Below are 27,442 nucleotides of genomic sequence, written 5' to 3'. Positions count from 1 at the left end.
CTTAAATCCATTCACTCCTGCTTCGGTGAGACCACCATCCTATACTAAACCGCAGCGAAGTATCAGCCCTTATGTTGAATGACTATTAAATGTACATACTATCCTAATTAATGCCAGGCATAATCCGAAACTGTCCGTTGATTTGGAGGTAATTATAATTCATTCTTTTTAGACTGAAGTTCTGTGAGTTTTGACAAATGCATACAGTTGTGTAACCACTATTACAATCAAGATACAGAATGGTTCCATGCCCCACCCACCCCCCAAATTCCCCCAGGCCTCTTTGTGGTCAACCCCTGTCTCTACCCCCAGACCCTGGCAAGCCACTGATCTCTTTTCTGTCTCTAGAGCTTTTCCTTTTCCAGAATGTCATATCAATGGAATCATGCAGTTATCTTTTTATTTTTTTCCTGGCCTCTTTTACTTAGTATTGAATACTTGCTCTGTGCCACTGTGCATAACCCAACACTTCGCCCCTCCCAAAGAGTTATAAACTGTATCTGGATCATTGCTAGTAGCTCTCCTACATTTCCTGCTTTACCTGTCTTCCATCTGATCTGCCTAATAAATCCTAACCTCATTTCACATCCCTTTACCAGCTTGCTCAGTGGTTTCCTAGTAGTGTGGGAAATCAAACAAAACAGGTGCATGTTTGTGTGGTTGAGTCTGCAGCGTGTTTTCCAGGAGGCCTTTGAGTCATAAAAATGGGGAATACACATGTTGGTTTCTATAGTTATTATTTGACAGCGTATATCTGTTGCCTTTTTTGTGATGGTCTCACTTCTTTCTCCAGTGACAGTGCTAGACATCATATTAAACCCTTTCCATAGCAACACATTTCTTAAAATTGAAGTATAGTTGATTTACAATAGTGTGTTAGCTTCAAGTGCATAGCAAAGTGATTCCGTTATATATGTATATGTGTATATATATATATGTTTTCAGAATATTTTCCATTATAGGTTATTATAAGATATTAAGTATAGTTCCCTGTGCTATACAGTAAATCCTTGTTGCTTATTTGTTTTATTTTATGTTTTTTGAATTTTTGATTTATTTTTTATACAGCAGGTTCTTATTAGTTATCTATTTTATACACATTAGTGTATATATGTCAATCCCAATGACTATACTACCCAAAGCAATCTGCAGATTCAATGCAATCCCTATCAAATTACCAGTGCAATTTTTACAGAACTAGAACAAAAAAATCTTAAAATTTGTGTGGAGACACTAAAGACCCCGAATAGCTAAAGCAGTCTTGAGGGAAAAAAATGGAGCTGGAGGAATCAGACTCCCTGACTTCAGGCTATACCGCAAAGCTACAGTAATCAAGACAATATGGTACTGGCACAAAAACAGAAATATAGATCAATGGAACAGGATAGAAAGCCCGGAGATAAACCCACGCACCTATGGTCAACTAATCTGTGACAAAGGAGGCAAGGATATACAATGGAGAAAAAAGTCTCTTCAATAAGTGGTGCCGGGAAAACTGGACAGCTACATGTAAAAGAATGAAATTATCCCTAACACCATACACAAAAATAAGCTTATCTATTTTATGTGTAGTAGTTTGTATATGTTAATCCCATACTCCTAATTCATGACCCCCCCTTTCCGCTTTGGTAACCGTAACTTTGTTTTCTATGTCTGTGAGTCTGTTTCTGTTTTGTATAGATTCATTTGAATTATTTTTTAGATTCTACATATAAGTGATATATAATATTTGCAGCATTTTTTAAACACAAGTTTAATGGCGTGCATGGAGTGGCGACTGAGAATAGCAGCAAAGACTTTCGGTACATAAATCATTTATTTCTATTTTTTCTTAGCCATGTCCTGCCTTTTTTATTCATTACTAAGAACATTGATTCGGAGATTAAATGTTTTCCTCTATTTTTATCTTCAAACGACCTTTATTCGCTGCGTCTGCACTTTGCTAGATTTATTCCAGCCTCTTACACTAGGGTCATAGTTTAGCTTCAGCTTGGAGCCAAATGCCCCACAGCTGAAATGGCCGCACCGCTGAAGTGGCATTTTCCCAGGCCACTCCTGCCTTTAATAATGAGCCAGCCAGGAGGCAAGTTTGTATGTCATTACAACAGAGCCTTGTGTTAGGCCTGGTGCATAATTAGATGTGAAGAATTACAAATGGTCCTCTCTTTGCAAGATCTTTCAGCACCATGTCTGCACTTAAGCCATTACTTTTATTTTAATCTAATGATTTTGCCTCTCTCTCTCTCTCCCTCTCCCTCCTTCCACACTCTCTCTTATTTAATAACAACAATGAAAGAAACCAAGGAAGTTCGGAGATTTGCGGCTTTAAAAAGACTGGATCCCGAAAAGATTTTCACAAGACGCTTCAGAAACAGATGTTTGAGTCAGAAACCTTGGAGTGCAGTGAACCCAGCTCTCAGGTATTTCCTATCAACAAACACGGTTGCCAGGTTACTGGACGTTCTTCCATGGCATGCTGTCGATCTTTTTTTAAACTAATAAAAAGGCTAGACTCATAGAATATTGGAATAGGAGGAATTCTACCATTTGAGTCAGTGATATTTTTTTTCAAACTTGTTTGTAGCTATAGACATTGGTGTTCAAATGAAAATAGATAAAAGTGGAGGGGCTCTAACTGGGGAGGGGGGGAATTGGGCCCATCCCTATAATGATTCCTGCAGAGACTCAGAGGTGTCCCCAGGCCTAAGGCAGGCTGCAGCATGATTGGAAGCTCCACACTGAGGCAGACTGTCTATCACATACCAACTCTATAACCTCAGACAGGATAACTCAACTCTCTGGGCTTCAGTTTCCTCTCCTGGAAAACAAGGATGATAAAAGTACCCAACTCATGAAGTTGTTTGAGTATTAAATGCGTTAATGTGTGTAAAGCATTTAAGACAATGCCAGCTCACACTTTGCACCCTATAAAAGTTGGCTACTGCTGCTGCTGCTGCTGTTGTTATTATTATTATTACTATTACAGAGTAGTTACAGTTTAAAAGTCAGTGCTCTATACACCTGTGTTCATAGAGCATTATTCACAGTAGCCAAAAGGTGGAAACAGCCCAGTGTCCATGGGCAGATGAATGGATAAACTAAATGTGGCATATACATCCAATGGAATACTATTCAGCCTTAAAAAGGGGGGAAATTCTGACACATACTACAACATGGGGATGAACCTTGAAGACATGCTGAGTGTCTTCACCAGTGTAATCAGCCAGTTACAAAAGAACCAATACTGTATGATTCCATTTATATGAGGTACCTAGAGTAGTCAGATTCATAGATATATAAAGGTAAAACGGTGGTTGCCAGGGGCTGGGGAGGGGTGGGAATGAGGAGTTATAGTTTAATGGGTATAGAGTTTCAGTTTTACAGAATGAAAAGAGTTCTGGAGACTGGTTGCACAACAATGTGAATGTGTGAATGTAATGAACATTACTGAGCTGTACATTAAAAAATGATGAAATGGTAAATTTTATGTTACATATATACTTGACACAATTTTAAAAAGATTCTAAAAACCAGTGCTCTGGTCCAATCTGTCCATTTTATAGGTAAGAAAAATAAAACAGAGAGGAAGAAATGTGTCCAAGTTTTCACAGGACTTCTTCTAAACCGGTATAGTTTTCAGCTTCCAGGTGCCCTCATAACACAAGCATCTCGCCATGCTGAATATGACTAGAAGTTTTAAATAATACCTATTTTTCAAACTACAGTCAGGCTGACTACTTATCTCTGCAGAGGAATCCGCCATCAATTCCAGTGCTGAACCTGGTGGGCTTACTGAGGAACGGGATATCTGTATGCTGTCCTCTGTGGGAAATTTCAGGGGTTTTTCATTGGTAATTTTGACTAAATTCAGCTTTCATCATGTAGGTGGCCACCTAAATTGTTCCTTGTATCAGTCATACAGAAGAAACACTAGGTATTTCCACAGAATAAATTTAACATAGGGAAATGGTTAAACACATTTTGGAGGACTGCGAGAACCAAAAAGGAAAATTGAAGTCATACAGAAATTGTAACTACAAGAAACAGCGCGCCACCCTAAGCCTGGGGTCTATGGCAGTGGTTCTCAAACCTAAGCTTCATCAGAACCCCCTGAAGGGCTTGTCGGAGCACAGATGGCTGGGCCCCACTCCAGAGTTTCTGATTCACTGGGTCTGGAGTGGGGCTTGAGAATTTGCATTTCTTTTTTTTTTTTTTTTTTTTTCGGTACATGGGCCTCTCACTGTTGTGGCCTCTCCCGCTGCGGAGCACAGGCTCCGGATGCGCAGCCTCAACAGCCATGGCTCATGGGCCCAGCCGCTCTGCGGCATGTGGGATCCTCCCAGACCGGGGCAGGAACCCGTGTCCCCTGCATCGGCAGGCGGACTCTCAACCACTGCGCCACCAGGAAAGCCCGAGAATTTGCATTTCTAAATAGCATTTCCCAGGAGTTGCTGATACTGCTGGTCCCAGGACCATGTTTGAGAACCATGGGTCTAGTGGGAGGAGCTTGGAGTTATCAGAACCTAGCAGCTCAGAAGAGGGGCCTCAGAGCTAGGACTCAAATATCTGAGGAGGGGGTGCAGCCTAGTCAATGGTGTCGTCAGAGGAGAGACCTCACAGGGGCTGGGAGTCTGGACTTAGACCTCCTGGGAGAAGGAATTGCCCAGTTGGTGCTGATACCTCCAAGGAAGGTAAGATGAGGGCTGTTCTGGAAGTGCCAGAGAAACAGAAGACTAGGACCAATGGCCACAACCAAGGTGAGAGAAACTGCAGGCAGAGAGGAAAGGGTCAGTCCCTTCTCCCTCCCCCAGCCATCCAGTCTCCCTGGAGTGCTCCCTGTTGGCAGAACCTAAAGGGAGAAGGAGCAAAGCAGAAATGTGATTTGCTGAGTTGCAGACCCAGCACCACAGAGCAGAGCAGAAAAGGGTAAATTCAAAAGGTGAGTGTCCAGCGCAGCCATAAAGCACACTCATTTCTTCAGCACACTAACACAGCACTCAAGTCATCGGCTGGGTTTCAGAGCCAAGTTATACAAGAGAGGTGTGGTTTTAAGTATCAGACTAATACTCATCATGGAGAGAGGCTCAGTCCAGCAACATCCTCCCTTTCGATCATTTGTTTTAAATTTATTTATTTTTGTCTGTGTTGGGTCTTCGTTGCTGCGCACGGGCTTTCTCCATTTGCGGTGAGCGGGAGCTACTCTTCGTTGCGGTGCGCGGGCTTCTCATTGCAGTGGCTTCTCTTGTTGTGGAGCACAGGCTCTAGGCGTGCGGGCTTCAGTAGTTGTGGCACGCGGGCTCAGTAGGTGTGGCTCACGGGCTCTAGAGCGCAGGCTCAGTAGTTGTGGCACACGGGCTTAGTTGCTCCGCGACATGTGGGATCTTACCGGACCAGGGATCGAACCTGTGTCCCCTGCATTGGCAGGCAGATTCTTAACTGCTGCGCCACCAGGGAAGCCCTTTTCAATCATTTTTATGCACCTTATTGAGTGGAATTGCGAGGCCAAATGCCTGAATTTCATAAGTTAAATATATATATGATGTGAATCCATGATACACATAATATTTCATAAAAATTATATTATATACAATATTGTATAATTTCCTTTTTTATTAACAAGACAATATACTATGATCATCTTTCTCTTCCAATGGCAGCACATTTTTCTGTTTTTTAACAGCTGCCTAATGTTCCACTGTATGAGAGTTCCAAGATCTCTTAACCTGAAAAGTTTCTTTTTGAGGGGGGCATTTAGGTTGTTTCTATTATTTTGTTATTACAGAGTTCCAGAGATACTCTTGTCCTCACATCTTTGCTCACTTGTCCAGTTGTGGCCTTAGAATAAATTCTGAAGATAGATAAAGGCATCAATAGCTATCTATCTATCTCTCTGTCTACATCTTTACATCCTTTTAAAGAGTGTTGGGAAATCCAATTCAGTTTCCCAAGCATCTTACAAATTTTGAGATGAACAAAAGTATTAATAATTAAAGTATTACCATTGATTATTGTTAACACATTCAGTTTAGATAAAATTTACGATCTAGGAGAGTAACACTTTTATGAGGTAGACAGATGTCACCAAAAATATGTATTATGGAGATATTGTACAGTAGTATGTCCATGTAATAGTACTTTGAGAATAACATTTTACTGTAAATTTTACAGGTGTTTATAACAGATCCATCTATTATTCTTACAACATATTCTTGATTATGATTGTATGTTTTTTGCCAAGTCTGTAGTTAGGTATCCATTTCCCAATTTCCAGGACATTTATAGTGGAATGAAGTGGCCACTTTGTGACTGAAATAAGACAGTTTTTTTCAAACACACTGCAGCTGAGTGAATACTGCTGGAATAGCAAACACTCGTTGTTTTTTTTTTTCCTGGTGTTTATTCCTGTAACTGTTACTACAGTCCTGTAGGAAAGTGTTCCCATGCCCACATCTCCGTCTTTGGAAACATACTATTCAGCTTTGGAGTTTATATAAAATTTAATTTGGAAGGCTTCTCACAGATAGTTTCATTTTCCAGTTTCGAAAGCCAAGCTCTGGAGTTGGGATTAGGATGAGGTCCCTTTATTCCCCAGGCCAGTCTCTGCTGTTTTTAAACACCTTATTCCAGTTCTGTTCTGGTTGAGCACAAGACATGAGTAGGGTTCATAAGAGGTTTGGCTCCCAATCTCCAGAAAAGAACATGCCCCAAACTAACAGCAATACAGAACTGTTTTCAAACTTTTCCTCAAGAACAGGTGTATCTACATCTGATGAGTTAATTACCTGCTTCCAGGCAGGAAGGATACATTTAATTTTAGGATACCCAGTCCAGGAAGCTATGATGTGATTCTTGTCAGAAATTCTTTGAGGTCCAACTCTGCAATCTCACATTGGAGCAGTCTTGAGACATTCCAGACCCTTTAGTTCTCATTTTAGACCCACGATCTCTCTCACCAAGACACGTCTCTTTTCACAGGCAGGCCCCTGCCACTTGAACGTGCTGTGCGATGTGTCTGGGAAAGGCCCCATCACTGCCTGTGACTTTGACCTCCGCAGCCTGCAGCCTGATTTGCGGCTGAAAAACCTCGTGCAACAAGTGAGTGCCGAGGACTTTGAGAAGCAGAATGAGGAGGCCCGGAGGACCAATCGGCAGGCCGAGCTCTTTGCCCTTTACCCGTCAGTGGATGAGGTGGGTGTGACCATCTTTATGCTGGAGAATTTCAGTGAAGACACAGGGAGCCTCCCGGAAAATATCATTGTTTGTCATTACTGTATAGTAATGTCAGGATGCTTACTTCTGTGATTTCTGGGCTGTTCTTTTCACTAAGGCAAGCCTGTGTAACAGCAGAGCAAATTATTGATCAATCATACAGACGAGGTTCCTTGATAACAACTAGGATTTTCATAGCGCTTTACAAAACACTTTCACTGATACTGTCTCATTTAATCCTCAAAACATTCCAAGGGTCTACATGCAGTCCGCCCACTCAGCCAGTCAAACCATTGAGTTACTTGAAGGTGTGTTTTGCGGCTAATCTATCAATACATGTATTACTTAATCCTTGATGCTCGTTAGTGCTTTGTTAAGATTTTCTGGTTTTTGTTGGATGGTCTCTGTGAACAACCAGAGAGACCTGCTGTGAAAACATTCCAGTCGAAAATAATCATAGCCGTGTTCCCAATGCATAGAACACCCAGATCTTGATTGTCTACTCTGTATAGTGGAGCTGACCTGAAACAACTCGATTTAGGCTTTGCCTGTGGTCGCTCCTGGGGGCACTTTGGATGGGATGGCAGATGACCGTTATTCAGGCCCGTTCAGGCTCCTTTATAAGAGGCTCATAGTCTCCCGTTCTGCATGTCAGAATATCTTCATTTCTGCGTCTTGCCAGAAACGGATTACCGCAATATATCTTTGCTGTCCAAATTTTATTAAAAGCTGAGTTGCAAGAAATAAGATTTAGGGAAATTTTGCATAAAAGATATGCCATCCTTCCATGCCTCTGTGTATTTGAAATGAGATCTTAGGATCAATCAAAACCATCAGGGAGCCTCATTCTCACACCTTGTGACTCCCCCACCCCTGTGAACTGTTTGCTTATCTGCCCTTCGATGAGCTTACTAGTGGTCAGCAAAAAAAGACAATAAGGGAAACAGCAGCTATTTGATATGATATGTCCACTGTGCAAATATTATTGAGGATATTGACCTACTCATCATACAGCACCTGCCTCAAAGAGGATCTAAAAAAAATGGTCCCTCAAGCCTTCAGACAAAGAAGAATTATGCTCCCACTGAGAAAACGTGTATGCTTAGAGATTGTCACATCTTGTAATCAGCTCCACAGAATTCGTTACCTGGAGTCAAATTTCTGTTCACCTCTACTAAATCTGGTGGCTTACTTATTGGTGTCCTGAATTTACTTCAGCTTTCTTTTTTTCTCATCCTTATTTTCCAACCACCTTGGTTTTCTCGTCTATTTATTTTATTTGCAGTGGCCTCAAATCCTTTTTTTTAATTGTCAGGGGCCTCGAATCCTCTTCTGAATGCGGCAGATTAAAAATAAATATGAATTATGTGGGCAGTGTTATCATCTCCATATTCAGATTACAAAGTAAGAATCAGAGAGGTTAAATAACTTGTTCAAGATACAGCAGGTAAATTGAATTATAGAATGGGGAATCCAAACCCATTAACTCCAAATTTTATGTTTAACTGTTTATTTATCTATATATGGCTACCTGGTATATTAGCACACCTAATGGAAATCCAAAGATGACATAAACAATCACATCTTGTAACTTTTCAGTTTCCATCTACAGCTTTAAAACTTCTTACCAAATTTGTCAAGAAATACTATATCTGACTGATATGACCTTCACTTGCATTCTTCTTCCTCCCAATTCCATGATGGAGGTGCCAAAAGGTAATAAAGATCCCAAATGGACACCAGTAGAGAGAAAACAGTTAAAGGGTGAGGAGAAGACTTCCAGTGAGACATCAGCTCATTAAAGTCTCCTTCATGAGATTAAATGGGAGGATATCCAGGCTTGATTACAAGGATGAATCATAGACTATTTTGAAGGAATTTTGTTTTATGGTCTTTAAACAATGCAGAAACTCAATTGAGACTAAAAGTTATGATCTAGCAGATGTCCTAATGGGGCCTGCCATACTAAGTGGAGAGGAATGCTTTGTGATTGTGTATAGGTTATTTGGAAATTGCTAAGTCTAAAATGTTAGAGGGCTTCTATACCAGCCCTTTAATGTGTTGGAGTTGTACACACAGAAATTGCATCTGTTCTTGTAACTTGTACTTTCTCCAGAGAAAGTCCTGTAGAAAAAAGGGTAACTTTCTGGCCTACCATGAAATGATTACAAGTGCTGAATTTTTTGACACCACATTAGTGAAATTATTTTATATTATTATTACTTTATTTCCCGATGAAAAAAAGTTGGAAGAGAGGTGAACTCTTACATCCAAATTATGACCGAGTATACAGGGGAGGCAAAAGTAGAATTCAACCACCAAGCTTCTATGAGGTGAGTTTTTTCCCTGATTCACTCTGATTCTGTAAAAGGCATCCTATGTGTTGATCAATAAGAAGGGTGCCACTATACTCCAAATCGTAGAGGAGTTTGCATTGGACTCTTTTGGTTGCAAGTAATGGGACCCAAGTAAAAACCAATTCTGGAAAAAAGGTAGGGACTTATTGGCTCACATAATGAAATCACAAGTAGGCAGATGTAGAGTTGGCCTCAGGATCCTTGGGTCAGCTGATGGAAGAGCATCATCTCTCATATTATCCCTTTCTCTCTTACGATCTCTCTCTCTCTCTCTCTCTCTCTCTCTCTCTCTCTGCCTTTCTCCCTCTCTCTCTTTCTCTCTCTCTCGTTGTAAATATCTATCTGTTTCCTCCCAGGAAGAGGAAAACAACGGGTATCCAGTACAACTTCACATTTCCTCTTCTGCTTTATTGGCAATTCATTCTCATTTCAGATAACTGTAAAGGTGCAAGAAATTCATATAGATTAGAGTTAGGAAACATATGAATATGTAGACTTTGTTTGGAACCTGAATTAACAAACTAACTGTAAAAAAAACAGACAGCTGGGGAAGTTTGGAACTGACTACGTATTTCGTGACAATAGGAAATTATTTTTAATTTTTAAAAAGTAATAATAGTATTATGGTACGTGTTTTTAGAAAGTCCTTATCTTTTAGAGATCTGTACTGAAATATTCACAGATGAAAATATATGATAGGTGGGGCCTTGCTTCTAAGCTTCCAACACTGAATGGGGTAGTAAGGTAGTAAGAGGGAGTATAGATGAAACCAAGTTGCCCATGAGTCGAAATTGTTAAAGCTAGGTGATAGGTAAATGTGGTTTGTTACATTCTTCTCTCTACCTTTGTATATGTTTACAATTTTCCAAGTGAAAAGCTTTTTAAAAAGGATCCCAAAGTTCTGAATCCAGACCAAAGGGGGTCTTGGAAACCCAGGAATGTCTTTACGGTGAGGTTGTTTTCCAATAAGGGGCCCCTTCCCTTTCAGATGTGTCTGTTCTGATCACCCTGAAAATTCTGTTCTGATGCCTACACTGAGCTGAAGTCTCTCAACTTCAGCTCAGTGTAGGCATCAGAACAGAATTTTAAAATTCTTCTGGTTGTTGTGGGGTATTTGGGATATCATTTATAGCCCAGGAAAATACAACTAGACATGGCTCTATTCGTTGTACCCTTGTGAGCTGCAGACCACTCATCAGAGTTTGTATAGCTTACTACAAGAGCAAGAATTAAAGTTCTCAGGGAAACTGGCACTGTTGATCTTTGCATGCATGACTATACTTAAGATACTGTGATAGTTCACATTTGAATGTTCAAAGTTACAACAGGAACTTGATACTTCCCTTTAAGTCCCTTGGTCCCTATGTAGCAAAATAGACAGACGTATCTCTTAAATTTGTCATTACTAAGCTTCTCTATACTTAGAACTTTAGCAAGTTCTAGCTGGACATGTCTATTTAGAACCTACAAATTCAACCCCAAATCTCTGTCATCTGTTTAAGAAAACAGTAAACCGAGAAAGACACTGTATTATAGTTTTAATGGTTTATAGCCGCAGGTGAACTGTTCTGACTCAGATCTCAAATCTGAAACTCACATATTTACTAGTAAAGCCTTTGGCAGGAGAAATATTCTGTGTCCTTAGAACCGGCCAAAAAAAAAAGTCAACAATAGGTGTAAGATTTTGCATTGCCATCTGGTGGATGTTACTAAGCCATATCCATGTTCACATTTCCTTCCTTCCTCCCTCGGTCTCTTTGTCTTAAATTCTTGGCTTTCTGAAAGGAGAAAATGTTGGCTGTAAATGCTGACTTTGAAGCATAGGGGTTGGATAATAAACTGTCTTGTAAAAGTCAATGTGTTATTCTGCAATTAGAAATAAAGCAAATGCAAGCTGTCTTGCATGGTGGCTAGCAGCCTTCCCTTCCCCGAGTTAACTTCAACTGGAACTCTTCATGGGAATTCACTACTGATTTCTTTTACAATGTGATTAACAATAGGAGGATGCTGTGGAAATACGTCCGGTACCAGACTGTCCTAAGGAACATCTGGGCAACAGAATATTGGTCAAGTTGCTGACCCTGAAGTAAGTATGAGCAGACACTAATCACTACATTGAGGTGTGTCTTGCCTTTCAAATACAGACTGTGTTTTTACCCTCAGAGCTTGAATCGGGGAGGACCCCCAACACACTTTTAACAGTGCCCTGTGAGGTAGTAGAAAGAGCAGAGTTTGAAGTCAGCTAGTCCCAGATTCTAATCCTGCCAAGCCTTTGACAGTCATTCTTCTATGACAGGGAAGGCAAAACACTAAGGTTAGGCACGTAGGTAATTAATTGAGTGAAGTGGCCTACATTAAGAAAAATAACAGTAAAAGCCACTGGCGTGCTGGAGTCCGCTCTAACTCCTGAGAGCTGATTGCATACTTCTCTTCCCAACTCTTTATTCAGTGAAGTCACGTTGGTAGCTTGAAATTGGCCATGGTGAAATGGTGGAAATATTCACAACACTGAACTCAGAAAATGCTACAAATTAGAGCCTTTTTTTTTTTTTTTAGAGGCTTGTTTGTTAAACATTTACCAGCACACCACTGTTAAAACACAATGAAAAATGCAACTAAAATTCAGTCTCAGTGCCAGTGGACAATATAGAGTAGTGGGGACTGCAGCAAACTATCTCAACGGGGCACCCACTACTAGCTAGGGCCAATTCTTGCCATCCAAGTAAACAAGCCCATTTTGGTCAATTGTCTGATTTTTTTTTTAAGAGAAGCTAGAAATCCAGATTTTTCTGCATAATTTCCTGACTTCTTAACTATTTTCTCATTTCCTTCTTAAGTACCACACATTTCCAAAAGAACATGTCTGAAATCTGGATTCATCTCATGGGCCGCATTTGCTTTAAAGCAATTGTTTCCATATTTTTGGATTGTATTTAGAAGTCACACATCCTCTGCATGTGTGTATTCATTTTGTGCTTGTTTATTAAATATTATATATATTATAAAACGTACATAAATGAGGCATTTTGAAGGATGCACTCAATAAATAAAAATAAATGATAGTATTTTCTTCCTGCATTCCAGTGGATTGTCTTGCCTACCCCCTGGAGTGCTTGCCTGCCTCCCTTTCCTCTTTGCAGACTGCTGCTTTAGAGAATTAGTTCTTCCACTTCTTCATAGGCTCTTTTTTTTTTTTTTTTTTTTGCGGCACGCGGGCCTCTCACTGCTGTGGCCTCTCCCGCTGCGGAGACAGGCTCCGGACACGCAGGCCCAGCGGCCACGGCCCACGGGCCCAGCGGCCACAGCCCACGGGCCCAGCCGCTCCGCGGCATGTGGGATCTTCCCGGACCGGGGCACGAACCCGTGTTCCCTGCATCGGCAGGCGGACTCTCAACCACCGCGCCACCAGGGAAGCCCCCGCGCCACCAGGGAAGCCCCATAGGCTCTTTTGAAGATATTAAGTTGTGAATGCTCTACCAAGGCAAAAGTTCATAAGCATAACATTTTTTCATACCCTATTAGGAAGGTCATCCATCTCTTGACGTCAATTCATGGACCCCTTAGGCAGCACCTGGTTTGCAATTAGAGCCTTTGGATTCTGGATTCAAGACTATGTTTCAGCCCTGGGGACGTCTCTGGGATTTTGAGTTCTTGTAAATGAAGTAGTGAGACCAGATCTCAAAGTTCCTATGTGCCATAAATTTCTGATTCTGTTGCGGAGGCGCCCGAATTCTCTGCTCAGAACACAAGCCAGCATGACTGCTTACACAGGTGTGGAGATCTCTTGATGTTGTAACACCCTCCTTAAGCCAGTTTTACCAGTAGGATGGGGGGAGGAGTTCGGACGTTTTGTCTTGTACACGGAGATGAGCGGCCAATAAGTGAGCTCTGTATCAAGCAACGGGTACAGAAAGGCAAACTCTAGCCCTTGCGAGCTGACCCGGAAGGGGGAACCTCCTAGCCCTTCAGCAGGAGGACTGAGTGGAAGTGGCTGATCGGTCCCCCTCTGCATTCATTGTTCAGGAAATCCACCCTATTGTCTGAGGCACTCACCCACCCACCACAGGAAGCTCATCTGATCGATACAGCAACTATGCCCTTTGGGATTGGAGGAATTCTTCCCTGTGATGCATGACACTAAGTCTCCTAGATGTTTTCCATAAATAAATGGTAGCTCTTCTCACAGGTGGGAACACATGGTCACTAAGATAGTCATGTAATATTATTTAAAAAACAAATTGAGTCACTTGGATTTCTCTTGATGAAAACTGTGAAGTGTAGTTTCTAGTTATTTTTCCCCCAAAACTGCCAAAGCAGAAATTAAGTAGAATCGCAGTGTTTGCTCAACGTATACTTGACCTACTCCACCAGTATCTTAAATAGTATTCATACCAACATATGCCTGCAATAGGGGAGATGAACCAAAGAGATCATCCTGTCTTTCACTACTTTAAATAAACTAGATAAAAGAAAGCAAGTTCTTATAGGTAAACCTAGAATGTTTAAATATGAACAGTAAAAATTTAATGATAATGTTAAATTTTATTTGTGGTGAAATATGCATAATGTAAAATTTGCCATCACAACCATTTTGAGTGGTGTTTCAGTGGCATTAAGTGCATTCACACTGGTGTACACCTATCACCACCATCCATCTCCAGAACTCTTTTCACCTTCCCAAATTGGAATTTTGTACCCACTAAACAATAATTCCCATTTCTCTCTCCCACCATTCCATCATAAAAGTGGAATTATATAACGCGTGTCCTTTTGTGACTGGTTTATTTCACTTATACAGTGTCTTCAGCATTTTTCCATATGGTAGGATGTGTCAGAATTTCCTTTCTTTTCAAGACTGAATAATATGCCATTGTATGCATATACCACATTCTATTGATCCATTCATCCCTTGATGGACACCTGAGTTCGCTTCCACCTTTTGGCTACTGTGGATAATGGTGTTCCTTGACATTGTTTATAAAGCATATTCACACACATTATCCTTCACAATGCTTACAACAGTCCTAGGAAATGGGAAGAGCAGATGTCCTTTCATCATGTTACAGATAAATAAATGCAACTGGGAAAAGTAAGTAACCTGATTAAGATCCCAGAGTTAGCAGGCAGTGGGAGAGGGAACAGAGCCCAGGTCTGTCTGACTCAGTGCCCTCCTTTGCCATCATGCCTTACTGCCTCATTTCCGAAAGTGCCATTTGACCGACTCACTCTTGTCTGTGGTTACCTCTGCCCAAATATTCTTCTTCAAAAGTCCTCTTTTTAGGCAAAGCTATCCAGTGATAAGGCCATCCTCTCACATATGCCTTGAAACAAAATTTGACCTAATTTACCTGACTTCTGCCATAACGGTGATCCAGGGCCTGATTACTAGGGCTCTTAGCGGCAGTATCATGGATTGTTAACCTGGGAAATTTGGAAGGTGAACACCTCTGCTCCACGTGCATCCTATAACGTGTGGCAGGATTATGCTTTGGGGATGCCCTCTCTTCAAACCCACCATTTCTGGGGGAATTGGCAATTAGGGCCGTATTTCCAGCTCTCATTGGATCCACACACCTCGGTGTTTATCAGCAGTGCTCAATCCCCTCCCTCCACCTCAGGTCAGCAGCTGCCCTGGCAGTGGAGTTAGGAAGGGCCAGATATTCACACACATCATAACCTAACCTAAAGAAAAGCAACTGAACTTTTTTTTTTGTACTAGCTGAAAAGCCCCAGCCCTTAAAATTGAATAATAGAGCTTTCTAGTCTAGCAGTAATCTGTAAACTATAAACAAGACCTTTAGCTAAGACAGAGACTCAATCCTCTGAGAACACAGCAGCTACAATGGTAAGAAGCGCCGTACTGGATCAGACCAAGGATCTGTTCCACCCGCTCTCTGTTGCAGGGTCACCAGCAAGCACTTTTGGGGAGAACGTACCATCCACCATGATCTCAAATGATTAGGAATTTTCCATGAACCTCCCATATTTCTCCATTAACATTCCAGTGTGATTCTCACATGCATAGAGCTACCCAAATACTTCTGAAAACAACTTACATTTTTAACCAGATTATATATCCAGGCACTTTCAGAAAATTCAGAAGTATCTAAGTTAAAACTATATGTTTTTCTCTCTTTCTCTGACAGGTTTGAGATTGAAATTGAGCCTCTGTTTGCCAGCATTGCCCTCTACGATGTTAAAGAAAGGAAAAAGGTAAGACAGCAAAAAATAGCCCAACCCTGAGGGCATTGCATGTTGTTCGTTGTCTTGGGGTTCATGTTTTTAAATCTCACTTCTATGTAGGAAAACCACATCAGATTTGAAAGCAAATGACCTTTGATATGTCCAGTTCTGTTGCCTTTGCAGTTTTTAAAGAAGTGACCTGGGAATTTATGTTCTTTGAAGAACCTTTACGAGAAAGTCAGCTGGAGGTGGTAGCCTGGCTGAGATAGAGAAGTGAAATAGTGACATATGGGGTTACACATAAAACAAAGCAATGTAAACATGGCTATAACAAGCCCAGTGCATGTAATGTTTCCTCAGTTGGGGAGTTTTTTGCATTGTGAGACAGGCTTATCATGAATGGAAGGCATCTTGTGCAATGAAAGTCTAAATTTGCCATCAGGTAGAGACCTCACCAAGTATATTGTGCTTTTAATTGAAAAGATTTCTCCATGAATGTCTTAATGTTTTGTCGTTTCGTAACTCCTAGAGGAGGGCACAAATAGCAAAACCAGAGGAGACGTTTCTGCCCCTCTACCCATAACCATTCAGTAGCTAAGAAAGTGTGTATATTTTGAATAAATATTAATGATCACTAAGATTTGTATTGGTCAGGGCAGGTAAACTGCTAAAACAAGGAGACCTCCCCCACACACATTCAGTGTTTAAAGCTGAATGGTTTAATGGTTTAAGTGGTTTAAATGGTTTACAGTGGTTTGAAGCTCAGATTTGCACAGGCAGAATCACCCGGAGGGCTTGTTAAAAGAGATGGTGGGCCCACCCCCAGAGTTTCCGATTCAGTAAATCTGGATGGGGCCTAAGAATTTGCATTTCGAACAGGTCCCCAGGTGACGCTGAAGCTGCTGGTCAGGGGGCCACATATGGAGAACCCTTGGCTAGAAGAAGGAGAATTTTCTGCCTTTGTCTCTTAACAATCCAGAGTAGGGAGGTGCGGGGTCAACAGTGGTCTCCTCCACTCAGGCATTCGGGAACCCAAGTGGCAGTGTCTCCTCCATACATCTTCAGTATATGCCCTCCCCAGTCACTCTTGTCACTGCCGCTACGGCCCCCGGAAAAAGGAGGAAAGATGGTGGGGGTGTGGTGTGGTGTTGGAGCCTGGAAGTTAGACACATCATCACTTGTGCTCACAATTCGCTGGAAAGAATCTAGTCACGCGCTCACTCCTAACTCTGCAGGGGAGGCTGGCAAATGTAGTCTCTGCCCGGGAGCCACTTCTTGGCTGTAAATCTATTAGTGGTGAAGGGGAAACCCAACTCTACAGCGGTTCTTAAGTAACGCCGCACCGCTGAGCTCAGGAGCCTTCATCGTGACATGCTGTTGCTCGAAATCTGTAATGGATAGTCACTACCTGCAACATCGAAAGCAAACTCTTCAGCTTCCATGCCCGGCTTTCTTCAGGATGGCTCTCATCTGCTTTCTTTCCCTCGAGAGCCTAGGCAGAGTCAAGCCAGGCTCCTTGATGTGAACTAAAGTCACTCCCCGTGTTACAGCCTCTGAGATATCTGTGCTGCACTCTCTCCCTGGTACACAGTCCCCCTCCAGCTCTGCTTGGCGGAACCTTCTTCCAAGGCCTGTCCATCTCACATGCCTCCCCCATGGAAAGCATTCCCCATCCCCCCCAAGTGGATGTGACCTCTCACCCTCGGGAACTTCCACAGCGCTTTTTTGTAGGAGTGTGGTCACTTATATTTTGCTCTTACTGTAGTTAGTATGCATTTGCCTTTTCCCTCATTCTCGATTGTAAACTAATTGAGAGCCAAAGTAATGCCTTGCTTTTCTTCAATGCAGTACCTAGCACATCACTGAAATTCAGGAGATACTGGTGGGTTAATACAAATTTTAATGTTTCAAAGAACATCTCTCAAATGACTCAGAAATATCTAGAGACTGTGACAAAATACGTATCAGATTTTCCAGCAGCTGCTAGTCATAAACCATGTCTACGGTTATACTTATTTGTCTGGTGAAACCTGGTGGGTTTTTCTTTTCCACTTTTTTTTTTTAACATGTTTAGACCATGAGAACAATAGGTATAACTCATTTTTCATTTTGCCACTCATTTACAGATCTCAGAAAATTTTCACTGTGACCTGAACTCTGACCAATTCAAAGGATTTCTGCGTGCTCACACGGCCTCTGTTGCCACGTCCAGTCAGGCAAGATCTGCGGTATTCTCAGTCACCTATCCATCCTCGGACATCTACCTAGTAGTCAAGGTAGTTCAACACAATCTGATTGGCACAGTCTGATGTTCTCATTGTTGCATTACTCCCAGTGCATGTTTAGAGTGAAAGAGGTATCAGAAAATATTACATGTCCTCTGTGAGATTCGCTTTGTTTCCCTCTCCACTTTACTCCTTTTCCTTTACGAGCAAATTGTGTTGGGTACTAGAATGACTATGGGTTTTGGAGTCAAACGGTCCTAGGTTTGAGTCCTGGCTTTGCAACTTAGTAGCTATATGACTTTGGGCAATTACCTAACCTTTCTGAGACTTAGTTTCTTCATCTGTAAAGTGGAGATAATAACACCTCCCTCAGTGAGTAGTTGTGATTACAGAATAAAGTCTGGCATGTATAGACACCCTTCCTTCTAACAAGGAAAACACCCTCAGCTATCCAGCTCTGGGATGCTGCTGTGGAGAAAAATCTCAGATAGAGTCTCCTAATCATGTTCACATTTTTCTAAAGACCCAGAGTTAAATGTCCGAAAATCCAGGCTCTGACAGTTTGAGGTGTGGGTTATAGTGTCCAAGCTTCACTCTCCCTTATTCATCACCATCTCACAGACTGAGTATGTCTAGTGAGAGTCAAAATCTGTGGGCAGTTCTAAGTGGAAAGACCTTTCATTCTAGATTGTACTCTTTGCTGATGTAAGAAAACCAGAGACTTTCTCTACACACCAAAATGGCTGGTTAGAAGTTAACAGCAAACATTGAGTATTTTATCTACTTTAAGCCAAATAATCAGTCTCATTGACTCTTGACCCTCAAATTAAAAAAAAGTCCTGTTGTTTTAATTTCATGTACACCCAGCATTCTAGGATTGGGACATTTTGTAGTTAGCACAGTGTTTTATGTCCATAATCTCATTGATTCCCCCATGATCCTATGAGAGTAGCATACAGGTTCCAAAAACTTCAGGTGATGTGGAGGTCACTTAACAAGAGGCAGATGTCCTTCCATTCTAGCTCCCTTTACACCGTTTTACAAAAATTCTGAAAGGTCATTATAGCTTGAAGGGAACTTGTTGAAGTTTCTGGAAAACAGAGTTAAAATTCTATTGCTAAAAAGACACATCTCTTGTTGTCACACTTAATGTGTGTCCTTTTCATTGCAACATTACTTAGACATACAGGAAAATTAGCTTAAAGTCCACTCTAGCAAACTGTAGCAGCCTGCAGTTACTTTTAAAATTCACTCCAGCCTGGGAAATCAAAGAAACCAATACCAGTTCCATAGATCCAAATTTTATTTCCAATTCCAGTTCTCAGTGGATGACTTTATTTTGGGTAACCCATGGTAGTCTGCTAAATATCTGCTAAATATCTGCTAAATATGGTTACCTATGGGTGACTATTACTAAGTGTATTCCAAAATTTTCAGATGTATAAATGCATTCATTTGGCAGTGATAAACATTCTCTAAATTGTCTGGATAGAGTTAAGAAATTTAAATCTACTCAGTAAGACAGTCCCTGGTTTGCTTCTGATTTGTTTTTCTTTATTGTAATACCACAGTTGTTGCTTCTTCCCCTCTAAATAGGGCTGAGGGTAGCCTCTTTACCTTAAAGAAATTCCCAGGCAATTCTGATATGCCCCTTTCCTCTGCCTGCCATGGTTACGAGGACTCAGGCATTTCTTTTACGTATCAATGCTGACGGACCACATAGTAGGCTCCCATAGCAGCCGGCAGCTCCTTCTCGCAAAGTACCTGAAGTTAGCCTTGTCCAACTCGGTGAAGGGAATCGTATCTGCTGATCTGGTCGAATCTGGATCCTCCTTCCAAATTCTGGAGATCCCTCTCCTGTGGGTTCCATGCTCTAGATGCAAAGTCATGGCATTCCCATTCTTCGCTTCAGGATTCTAATGAGAAGGTTCTTTATCTCGGTTCAAAGTTCATTTTAAAGACCACACTTCTGTCCACTGACCTCATGGAAAAATTAGCTTCTTTCCAATTTGCTGTATAAACTCCCGACCATCAATTTCAGGAGGATAGGGACCAGGCCTGTCAAGTTCACCACCTTGTCTCCCCAACAGCTACCCTACAGAAAGGACTCAACAAATGTTTTCTAAACAAATGAATAGGTGAATGATCGCTGACTAACAGGAAAATGGGTTAGTTTCTACCTCGAGTGTTACGTGTCCATGGCCTCAACCTGGTGCATCTCTCAGGAGGATCAGCCTCATCTTCAGGCTATGGCAGTGGGAAGGGGTTTTTAAGTTCCTCTGTGAGACGAGAGACTTAATGCTTGCAGTCTTCTTGAGACAGATGTTCGTTGAGCAGCCCCATGCCATTTCCTTTGAAACTCCATGAATCACCCTCCACCACTTGGGTATTTCTGGTTAAATACTTGGTGCCTAATTGACAGTGCCTGTTAAGAATGTGTGCCTTTTAGGATATGTTGACCCAAACTTCTTCTTCAAGGATTATCTCAACTACTAACACAGACTAATGGGACTAAATCCATTTGTTTTTCTCTTCCACATATAAGTTAAATTAAATTTTCTTTGAGCAGAGGGTTAGACAATTTTAAATTTCTGCTTTTTTTTCTCTTAAACATGGTGCCTAGATTTATGGCCAGCCAGGTCCTTCACTTGCAGCAAGATGGAAGACGATGCTTGACAGTAGTAATTCATATTACCAGCCAGTTAGCAAAGTGAAAAGCTGTACCATCCTACTGCTTTCAAGTTCCTTTCCAAGTCTGTTAAATCCAGAGAAGCAGCCCTAATAGGAAATACAAGGGAGACAATTACAGATAATTTATTCTGTTCATTTATTCATTTTGTGGAAGGTTTTAGTCCCCAACCTGACTTTCACAGAGGTCGTATCTCTTTTTTTACGTTGTAAGCAATAATAAACAAAATGAGCTATTAACATCCTACATATGTCTCGTGGGTTTTGTATTAAAAAATAACTTTTATTGTATTTTTTATTGTAGGCATAATACATGTTTATTATTTAAAAACAGAAAATACACGTAAGCAATAGGAAGAAAATAAAGACAGTACATAATCCCACCATACAAAGATAACTACTATTAACATTTGCCATGTATCTATCGTCCTTTTAATATGCCTTTATGATTTTTTTTTACAAAACTGTGTAATACTCTTCGTACTGATTTTTTAAATCAAAAAACATATATTATGGACATCTGATGTCATCAAATATTGTCATAAGACACTATTTTGATGGTTGCATAGATTCCATTATACAAATGTAATTCACGTGCTTTGTTTTAATATTATTTTTGTTGGTAGATTGAAAAAGTCCTTCAGCAGGGAGAGATTGGAGACTGTGCAGAACCCTACATGGTTATCAAAGAAAGTGATGGTGGAAAGGTATGCTATTTTGAGTATAGCTAAATGGTAACATTTTAGAATAAGCAGGTATTTTTCAGAAGTCTCCCATAAAATAGTTAATGGAGTTTAGTCCATAATGTGTCCCCATATGAAGCACTAATAAATTATATTCAAACAAAATAAGGAAGGGAAACTTCATCGATGACAACTTTTTAAAGAAATAAACTATTAAACTCAGCAAACGATGATGTACACACCAATGTCTAATTACAAAACTTGACTAGGGCAAAAACGCGTCCTGTTGTCTTGGTTCTGAGGCCTGGGCTCGGTTGGGAGGGCCACAGACACCCCATGAAACTGAACAGTGCCACAGCTCCCCTAGCTTCCTCCACCGCATGGGCCACCACCCTTTCTGATTTGGATATTTGGACATTAGCTGAGACTGCTGTACATCATAAATGTATTAGTACAACATTGGTACTGAGCCATGAAAAGGACATCTCTTCTCAGCACCCATTTGCAAAAGTTTCCAACATAATTTTTAAAACATGGCCTTTTTGGAATAAGACTTGCCTAACGGCATCCTACTGCAGACTCATAAATTTCAAGTAAGATTTATTGAACTCAAGATAACTTGCTTTTTTTAATCTACCTTTTATCCTGAACTTAGAATGATTACTTTGGAAGTGTTGTCAACCTAATAAGGAGATTGTTAGGAACGCTTATAGATCTTTCTGGAATCTTCCAAGACAACTGTGGAAAAACAGGCTCACTTAAGAGCTTGATAGATGATGTACATCTATCAATCTTTTATCCCAAGATTCTCTCATGCGAATCCAGTGTAGCTAGGACCTAAAAGAGGTACTTGTTGATTAGGTAGTATAACAAGCCCCAATACTTTGGGGTTTTTTGTTTGCTTGTTTGTTTGTTTGTTTAGCTGAAGGTATATTTAATAATTGAATGTAGGCTTTCTTTAATTCTTTAAATTCCTCCTTTTCTATTCTGTACTTCCTTATCAGTTGGACTTCTGGCCTGAGATGTGTTGTTTTTCTCCCTATTCCCTCTTTTTAATCAGTAGAGTAGGGATTTTGGAGATGGCTGTCATATCCATGGCAGAGGCAGTTGACTTGGTGCTGGTGCCATACTGGGTTTTTTTATATCTTTATTGGAGTATAATTGATTTAAAATGTTGTATTAGTTTCTGCTGTACAACAAAATGAATCAGCTATATGTATACATATATCCCCATATCTCCTCCCATCCTCCCTATCCCACCCCTCTAGGTCGTCACAAAGCATTGAGCTGATTTCCCTGTGCTACAAGCAGCTTCCCACTAGCCATCCATTTTACATTTGGTAGTGTATATATGTCAATGCTACTCTGTCACTTCGTCCCAGCTTCCCCTATCCCCCTATGTCCTCAAGTCCATTCTCTACATCTGTGTCTTTATTCCTGCCCTACCACTGGGTTCACCAGTACCGTTTTCTTAGATTCCATATTTGTGCGTGAGCGTACAGTATTTGTTTTTCTCTTTCTGACTTACTTCACTCTGTATGACACACTCTAGGTCCATCCACCTCATTACAAAGAAGTCAATTTCGTTCCTTTTTACAGCTAAGTAATATTCCATTGAATATATGTGCCACATCTTCTTTATCCATTCATCTGTTGATGGACACTTAGGTTGGTTCCATGTCCTGGCTATTGTAAAGAGCGCCGCAATGAACATTGTGGTACATGTATCTTTTTGAATTATGGTTCTCTCAGGGTATATGCACAGTAGTTGGGTCATATGGTAGTTCTATTTTTAGTTTTTTAAGTAACCTCCATACTGTTCTCCATAGTGGTTGTATCAATTTTCATTCCCACCAACAGTGCAGGAGGTTTCCCTTTTCTCCACACCCTCTCCAGCATTTATTGTTTGTAGATTTGGTGATGAGGGCCCTTCTGACTGGTGTGAGGTGATATTTCATTGTGGTTTTGATTTGCGTTTCTCTAATGAATAGTGATGTTGAGCATCTTTTCATGTGTTTGTTGGCAATCTGTATGTCTTCTTTGGAGAAATGTCTGTTTAGGTCTTCTGCCCATTTTTTGACTGAATCGTTTTTTTGATATTGAGCTGCATGAGCTGCTTTGTATATTTTGGAGATTAATCCTTTTTCAGTTGCTTCATTTTCAAATATTTTCTCCCATTCTGAGGGCTGTCTTTTCGTCTTATTTATGGTCTCCTTTGCTGTGCAAAAGCTTTGAAGTTTCATTAGGTTCCATTTGTTTATTTTTGTTTTTATTTCCATTACTCCGGGAGGTGGGTCAAAAAGGATATTGCTGTGATTTATGTCATAGAGTGTTCCGCCTATGTTTTCCTCTAAGAGTTTTATAGTGTCTGGCCTTACATTTAGGTCTTTAATCCACTTGGAGTTTATTTTTGTGTATGGTGTTAGGAAGTGTTCTAATTTCATTCTTTTACTTGTAGCTGTCCAGTTTTCCCAGCACCACTTATTGAAGAGGCTATCTTTTCTCCACTGTATATTCTTGCCTCCTTGTCAAAGATAAGGTGACTTTATGTGTGTGGGTTTATCTCTAGGCTTTCTATCCTGTCCCATTGATCTGTATTTCTGTTTTTGTGCCAGTACAACAGTGTCTTAATTACTGTAGCTTTGTAGTATAGTCTGAAGTCAGGGAGACTGATTCCTCCAACTCTTTCTTTCTCAAGATTGCTTTGGCTATTCGGGGTCTTTTGTGTTTCCATACAAATTGTAAACTTTTTTTGTGAAATATGCCATTGGTAATTTGATAGGGATTGCATTGAATCTGTAGATTGCTTTGGGCAGTGTAGTCATTTTCACAATGTTGATTCTTCCAATCCAAGAACATGGTATATCTCTCCATCTGTTTGTATCTGATTTCTTTCATCAGTGTCTTATAGTTTTCTGCACAGGTCTTTTGCCTACTTAGGTAGGTTTATTCTGTTTGTTGCAGTGGTAAATGGGAGTGGGTCCTTAATTTCTCTTTCTGATTTTTTGTTGTTAGTGTATAGGAATGCAAGAGATTTCTGTGCATTAATTTTGTATCCTGCTACTTTACCAGATTCATTGATTAGGTCTAGTAGTTTTCTGGTGGCATCTTCAGGATTTTCTAAGTATAGAATCATGTCGTCTGCAAACAGTGACAGTTTTATTTCTTCTTTTCTGCTTTGGATTCCTTTTATTTCTTTTTCTTCTCTGATTGCCATGGCTAAAACTTCCAAAACTGTCTTGAATAATAGTGGTGAGAATGGCCACCCTTGTCTTGTTCCTGATCTTAGGGGAAATGCTTTCAGTTTTTCACCATTGAGAATGATGTTGTGCCATATTGTTTGTTTCTGCTGTCTCTTTCCATTTTCCTCTAGAGTAAAGAAAAGATTGAAAAACTAAAACTTCAAGCTGAATCCTTCTGCCAACGTTTGGGGAAATACCGGATGCCCTTTGCCTGGGCTCCCATAAGCTTAGCAAGTTTCTTCAATGTCTCTACCCTCGACAGGGAGGTAACTGATGTGGAGTCCACGGTTGGTAAGCTTTTCAACTGTGGTGTGAAGGGAAGGGCTCCCCAATGTACCAACTCTGAGGTTAGCTACTGATTGGTGGGGGGTTGGGGGTGCAGTAAGGTGGGGGGAGTGGGCAGGAAGAAGGAGGTGAATAGAATGAAACATGATTAAGACTGGAATACAAATGCTTGATTGGACAGTGATCTCCAAGACAATTACAATGAACTTTGTGGAGTTTAAATATAGTAAGATTTTTGGTTGGAATTTTCTGTACAGTTTGACACTTTAAAGAGTTAATTTTCAGTGGCCATCTCTTCTTAAAAGTAAAATTCTTGAAAATAACAAGAAAATATAATAATATAATAATATAGTTTGTAGTGTGTTCAACAAAGGCACCATGGTTGGCTCCTAAATATAAGAAAAGCAAGGGCTTCAAAATGAAAAACTCTGGTTTCTAGCAAAATTTCCAGTTCCTTAAAGTTTATTTTGCCAAGGGCAAGTGAAAAATGTGGATGCCAAAAGAATATTTAGTTACTGTTCTGATTTATTTAGCATATTTCTCTTTTCCATTACCTAACCCTTGATCTGAGTTATTAAGTCCCTCAACAGTTTGGGTATGGAACTATCCAAGAGGGTTACAGAGTTTGCAAGAATATCACCCCTCACGTGTGGCAGAGTTTCTGTTTTTTAAAATGTCTTTGTATCCAGCAAATATTTATGTCTCCAGTCACATTTCTTGGGAAGTTTTTCATGCATTCCTTAGCTCTGCCACTTCTGAAATGTTGCCTTTACCAGAGGAGTGGAGGAAAAGGTATTTTGTTATTGCTGCTGCTATCCTGGAGTTATTGATGCATAATTACCAGTCAGAACTCCCGGGTTATTGCTGATTTATCAAAAACAAATCTCAGGGCTTCCCTGGTGGCGCAGTGGTTGAGAGTCCGCCTGCCGACACAGGGGACACGGGTTCGTGCTCCGGTCCGGGAAGATCCCACGTGCCGCGGAGTGGCTGGGCCCGTGAGCCATGGCCGCTGAGCCTGTGCGTCCGGAGCCTGTGCTCCGCAACGGGAGAGGCTGCAACAGTGAGAGGCCCGCGTACCGCAAAAAAAGAAAAAAATCTCATTTTAGTGCATCCCAACATTCACACCACAATATGTGTGTGTGGGTTTTTTTTTAATGCTAATTTCTATGTAGACCCAGGTAGCCTTATTTGAAAGAGTTCTGCATAGAGCTTAAAGGACACATAAACTAGGTAGTTAAGGCATAGAGCTTGCTGGGTCCTCAGTCATCTCTGGGTCAAGGAGAAATTAACCTGACTACAGAGGCTGATTTTTAAGAAGCAACCAAAAGATGTAGTGTGTTATACTGAGGCAGCATGGCAAGTTTAGGTGGCTCAGTGGTGGCAGGAAGTTCCAGTTCCGCATCATGACAAGAATTAAGGGTAAGAGAATGTTCAAAGACGGGGTTGAAATATTACAGTTCTATGCAATTTGACCATTCACTACAGAACCCCTGAGCTTTGCAGTATAAAAGTAACAAAATCCTCACCTAAATCTCAAACGGGGTAAGAAACAACTAAGCAGAGTATCAGGGTTCAGGTTTGGGTGTGACTCAGTTCTAATTACCATTAGGCAGGTTGGCCAAGGCAGAAACTCAGTTCTGCTGCCTGGTCCATACAGCAAGAGCAGAAGAAAGCTCAGATCCAGGATGGACTCAGGCTGACCTGTACGTAGCATGTTCGGGCCAGAGTCCCAAATGCCTGCAGGGGCATTTGAGTACATGCCTCTCCCAGTGGAATGTAAATATAAAAATAAAACAAAACTAAACACTGTTGACTAAATAAAGCTGATTATTTGGCCAGACCCTGCTCTGGCTGCAGTTCTGGACTCCTGCTCCTTGATCGCCACGTGGGAGGGCACTGTGGTTGCTCCTGGGCTCTCACTATGATCAGAGGAGGATTAGGGGCTCCAACAGGGGGGTCTAAGAACAGGGATCGGGGAGGGAAATTGTCATGCAAAACAAGAATGGCCGTGTTCAGTGTTCTCCTTCAGTGCACTTCAACCTATCCTACGTATGGTAAAGTTAATAACTGCTATATATTCAAACAGAAAGGCAAACTTTAGAATGACAATTGTTTTCCTTAAAGGGAAAGGCTCTGTGAGTGAGCGGAAAACTTTGTCCCAATCTCGAAGACTTTCTGAAAGAGCCTTCTCCTTGGAGGAAAATGGGGTTGGATCCAACTTCAAGACCTTGACCATTAACAGCTTTTTCAAGCAGGTATCTCTTCCTGTTACAGTGTGTCTGGCTTTGTCCCCTCACAATGGCATGAGTGCTGGAGCCCAGAGGGGGAGTAGATGTAGTGACTAAGAGAACAAGTTAGTCAACCTCACCGAGCCTCGGTTTCATCATCTACAAAACAGGGATCATGACACTTGCTTGATGTGGCTTTTGGGAGGGTTCGATGACACGAGACGTGTAAAGCTCTTCTCAGAGTGCCTGGGATATAACAAGTGCTAAGTGAACGTTAGCCCTTTTAATTGAGAGAAGGACTGGTTCCCATTAACACAAACTATCCTATTTGAACTATCATGG

General features: G+C 41.0%; 1 protein-coding gene across 2 annotated transcripts in view; it reads left to right on the top strand.

Annotated features, from left to right (window-relative positions):
- DOCK8 (dedicator of cytokinesis 8) overlaps positions 1 to 27,442 on the top strand; it is a 222,374-nt gene that overhangs the window by 81,656 nt on the left and 113,276 nt on the right. For both annotated transcript variants that reach the window (XM_004276426.4, XM_033440226.2), the window contains 8 exons: positions 2,297 to 2,420; positions 6,976 to 7,188; positions 11,567 to 11,652; positions 15,713 to 15,779; positions 17,876 to 18,025; positions 21,289 to 21,369; positions 24,719 to 24,878; positions 26,997 to 27,127. In XM_004276426.4, the coding sequence (XP_004276474.1) occupies positions 2,297 to 2,420; positions 6,976 to 7,188; positions 11,567 to 11,652; positions 15,713 to 15,779; positions 17,876 to 18,025; positions 21,289 to 21,369; positions 24,719 to 24,878; positions 26,997 to 27,127 (1,012 nt within the window). The remainder of the gene's footprint in view (positions 1 to 2,296; positions 2,421 to 6,975; positions 7,189 to 11,566; positions 11,653 to 15,712; positions 15,780 to 17,875; positions 18,026 to 21,288; positions 21,370 to 24,718; positions 24,879 to 26,996; positions 27,128 to 27,442) is intronic.

Source organism: Orcinus orca, chromosome 6 (assembly GCF_937001465.1).
Source record: "Orcinus orca chromosome 6, mOrcOrc1.1, whole genome shotgun sequence".
NCBI lineage: Eukaryota > Metazoa > Chordata > Mammalia > Artiodactyla > Delphinidae > Orcinus > Orcinus orca.
Note: the sequence above shows the minus strand (reverse complement) of the source record. Positions and strands in the feature narration are given on the sequence as shown.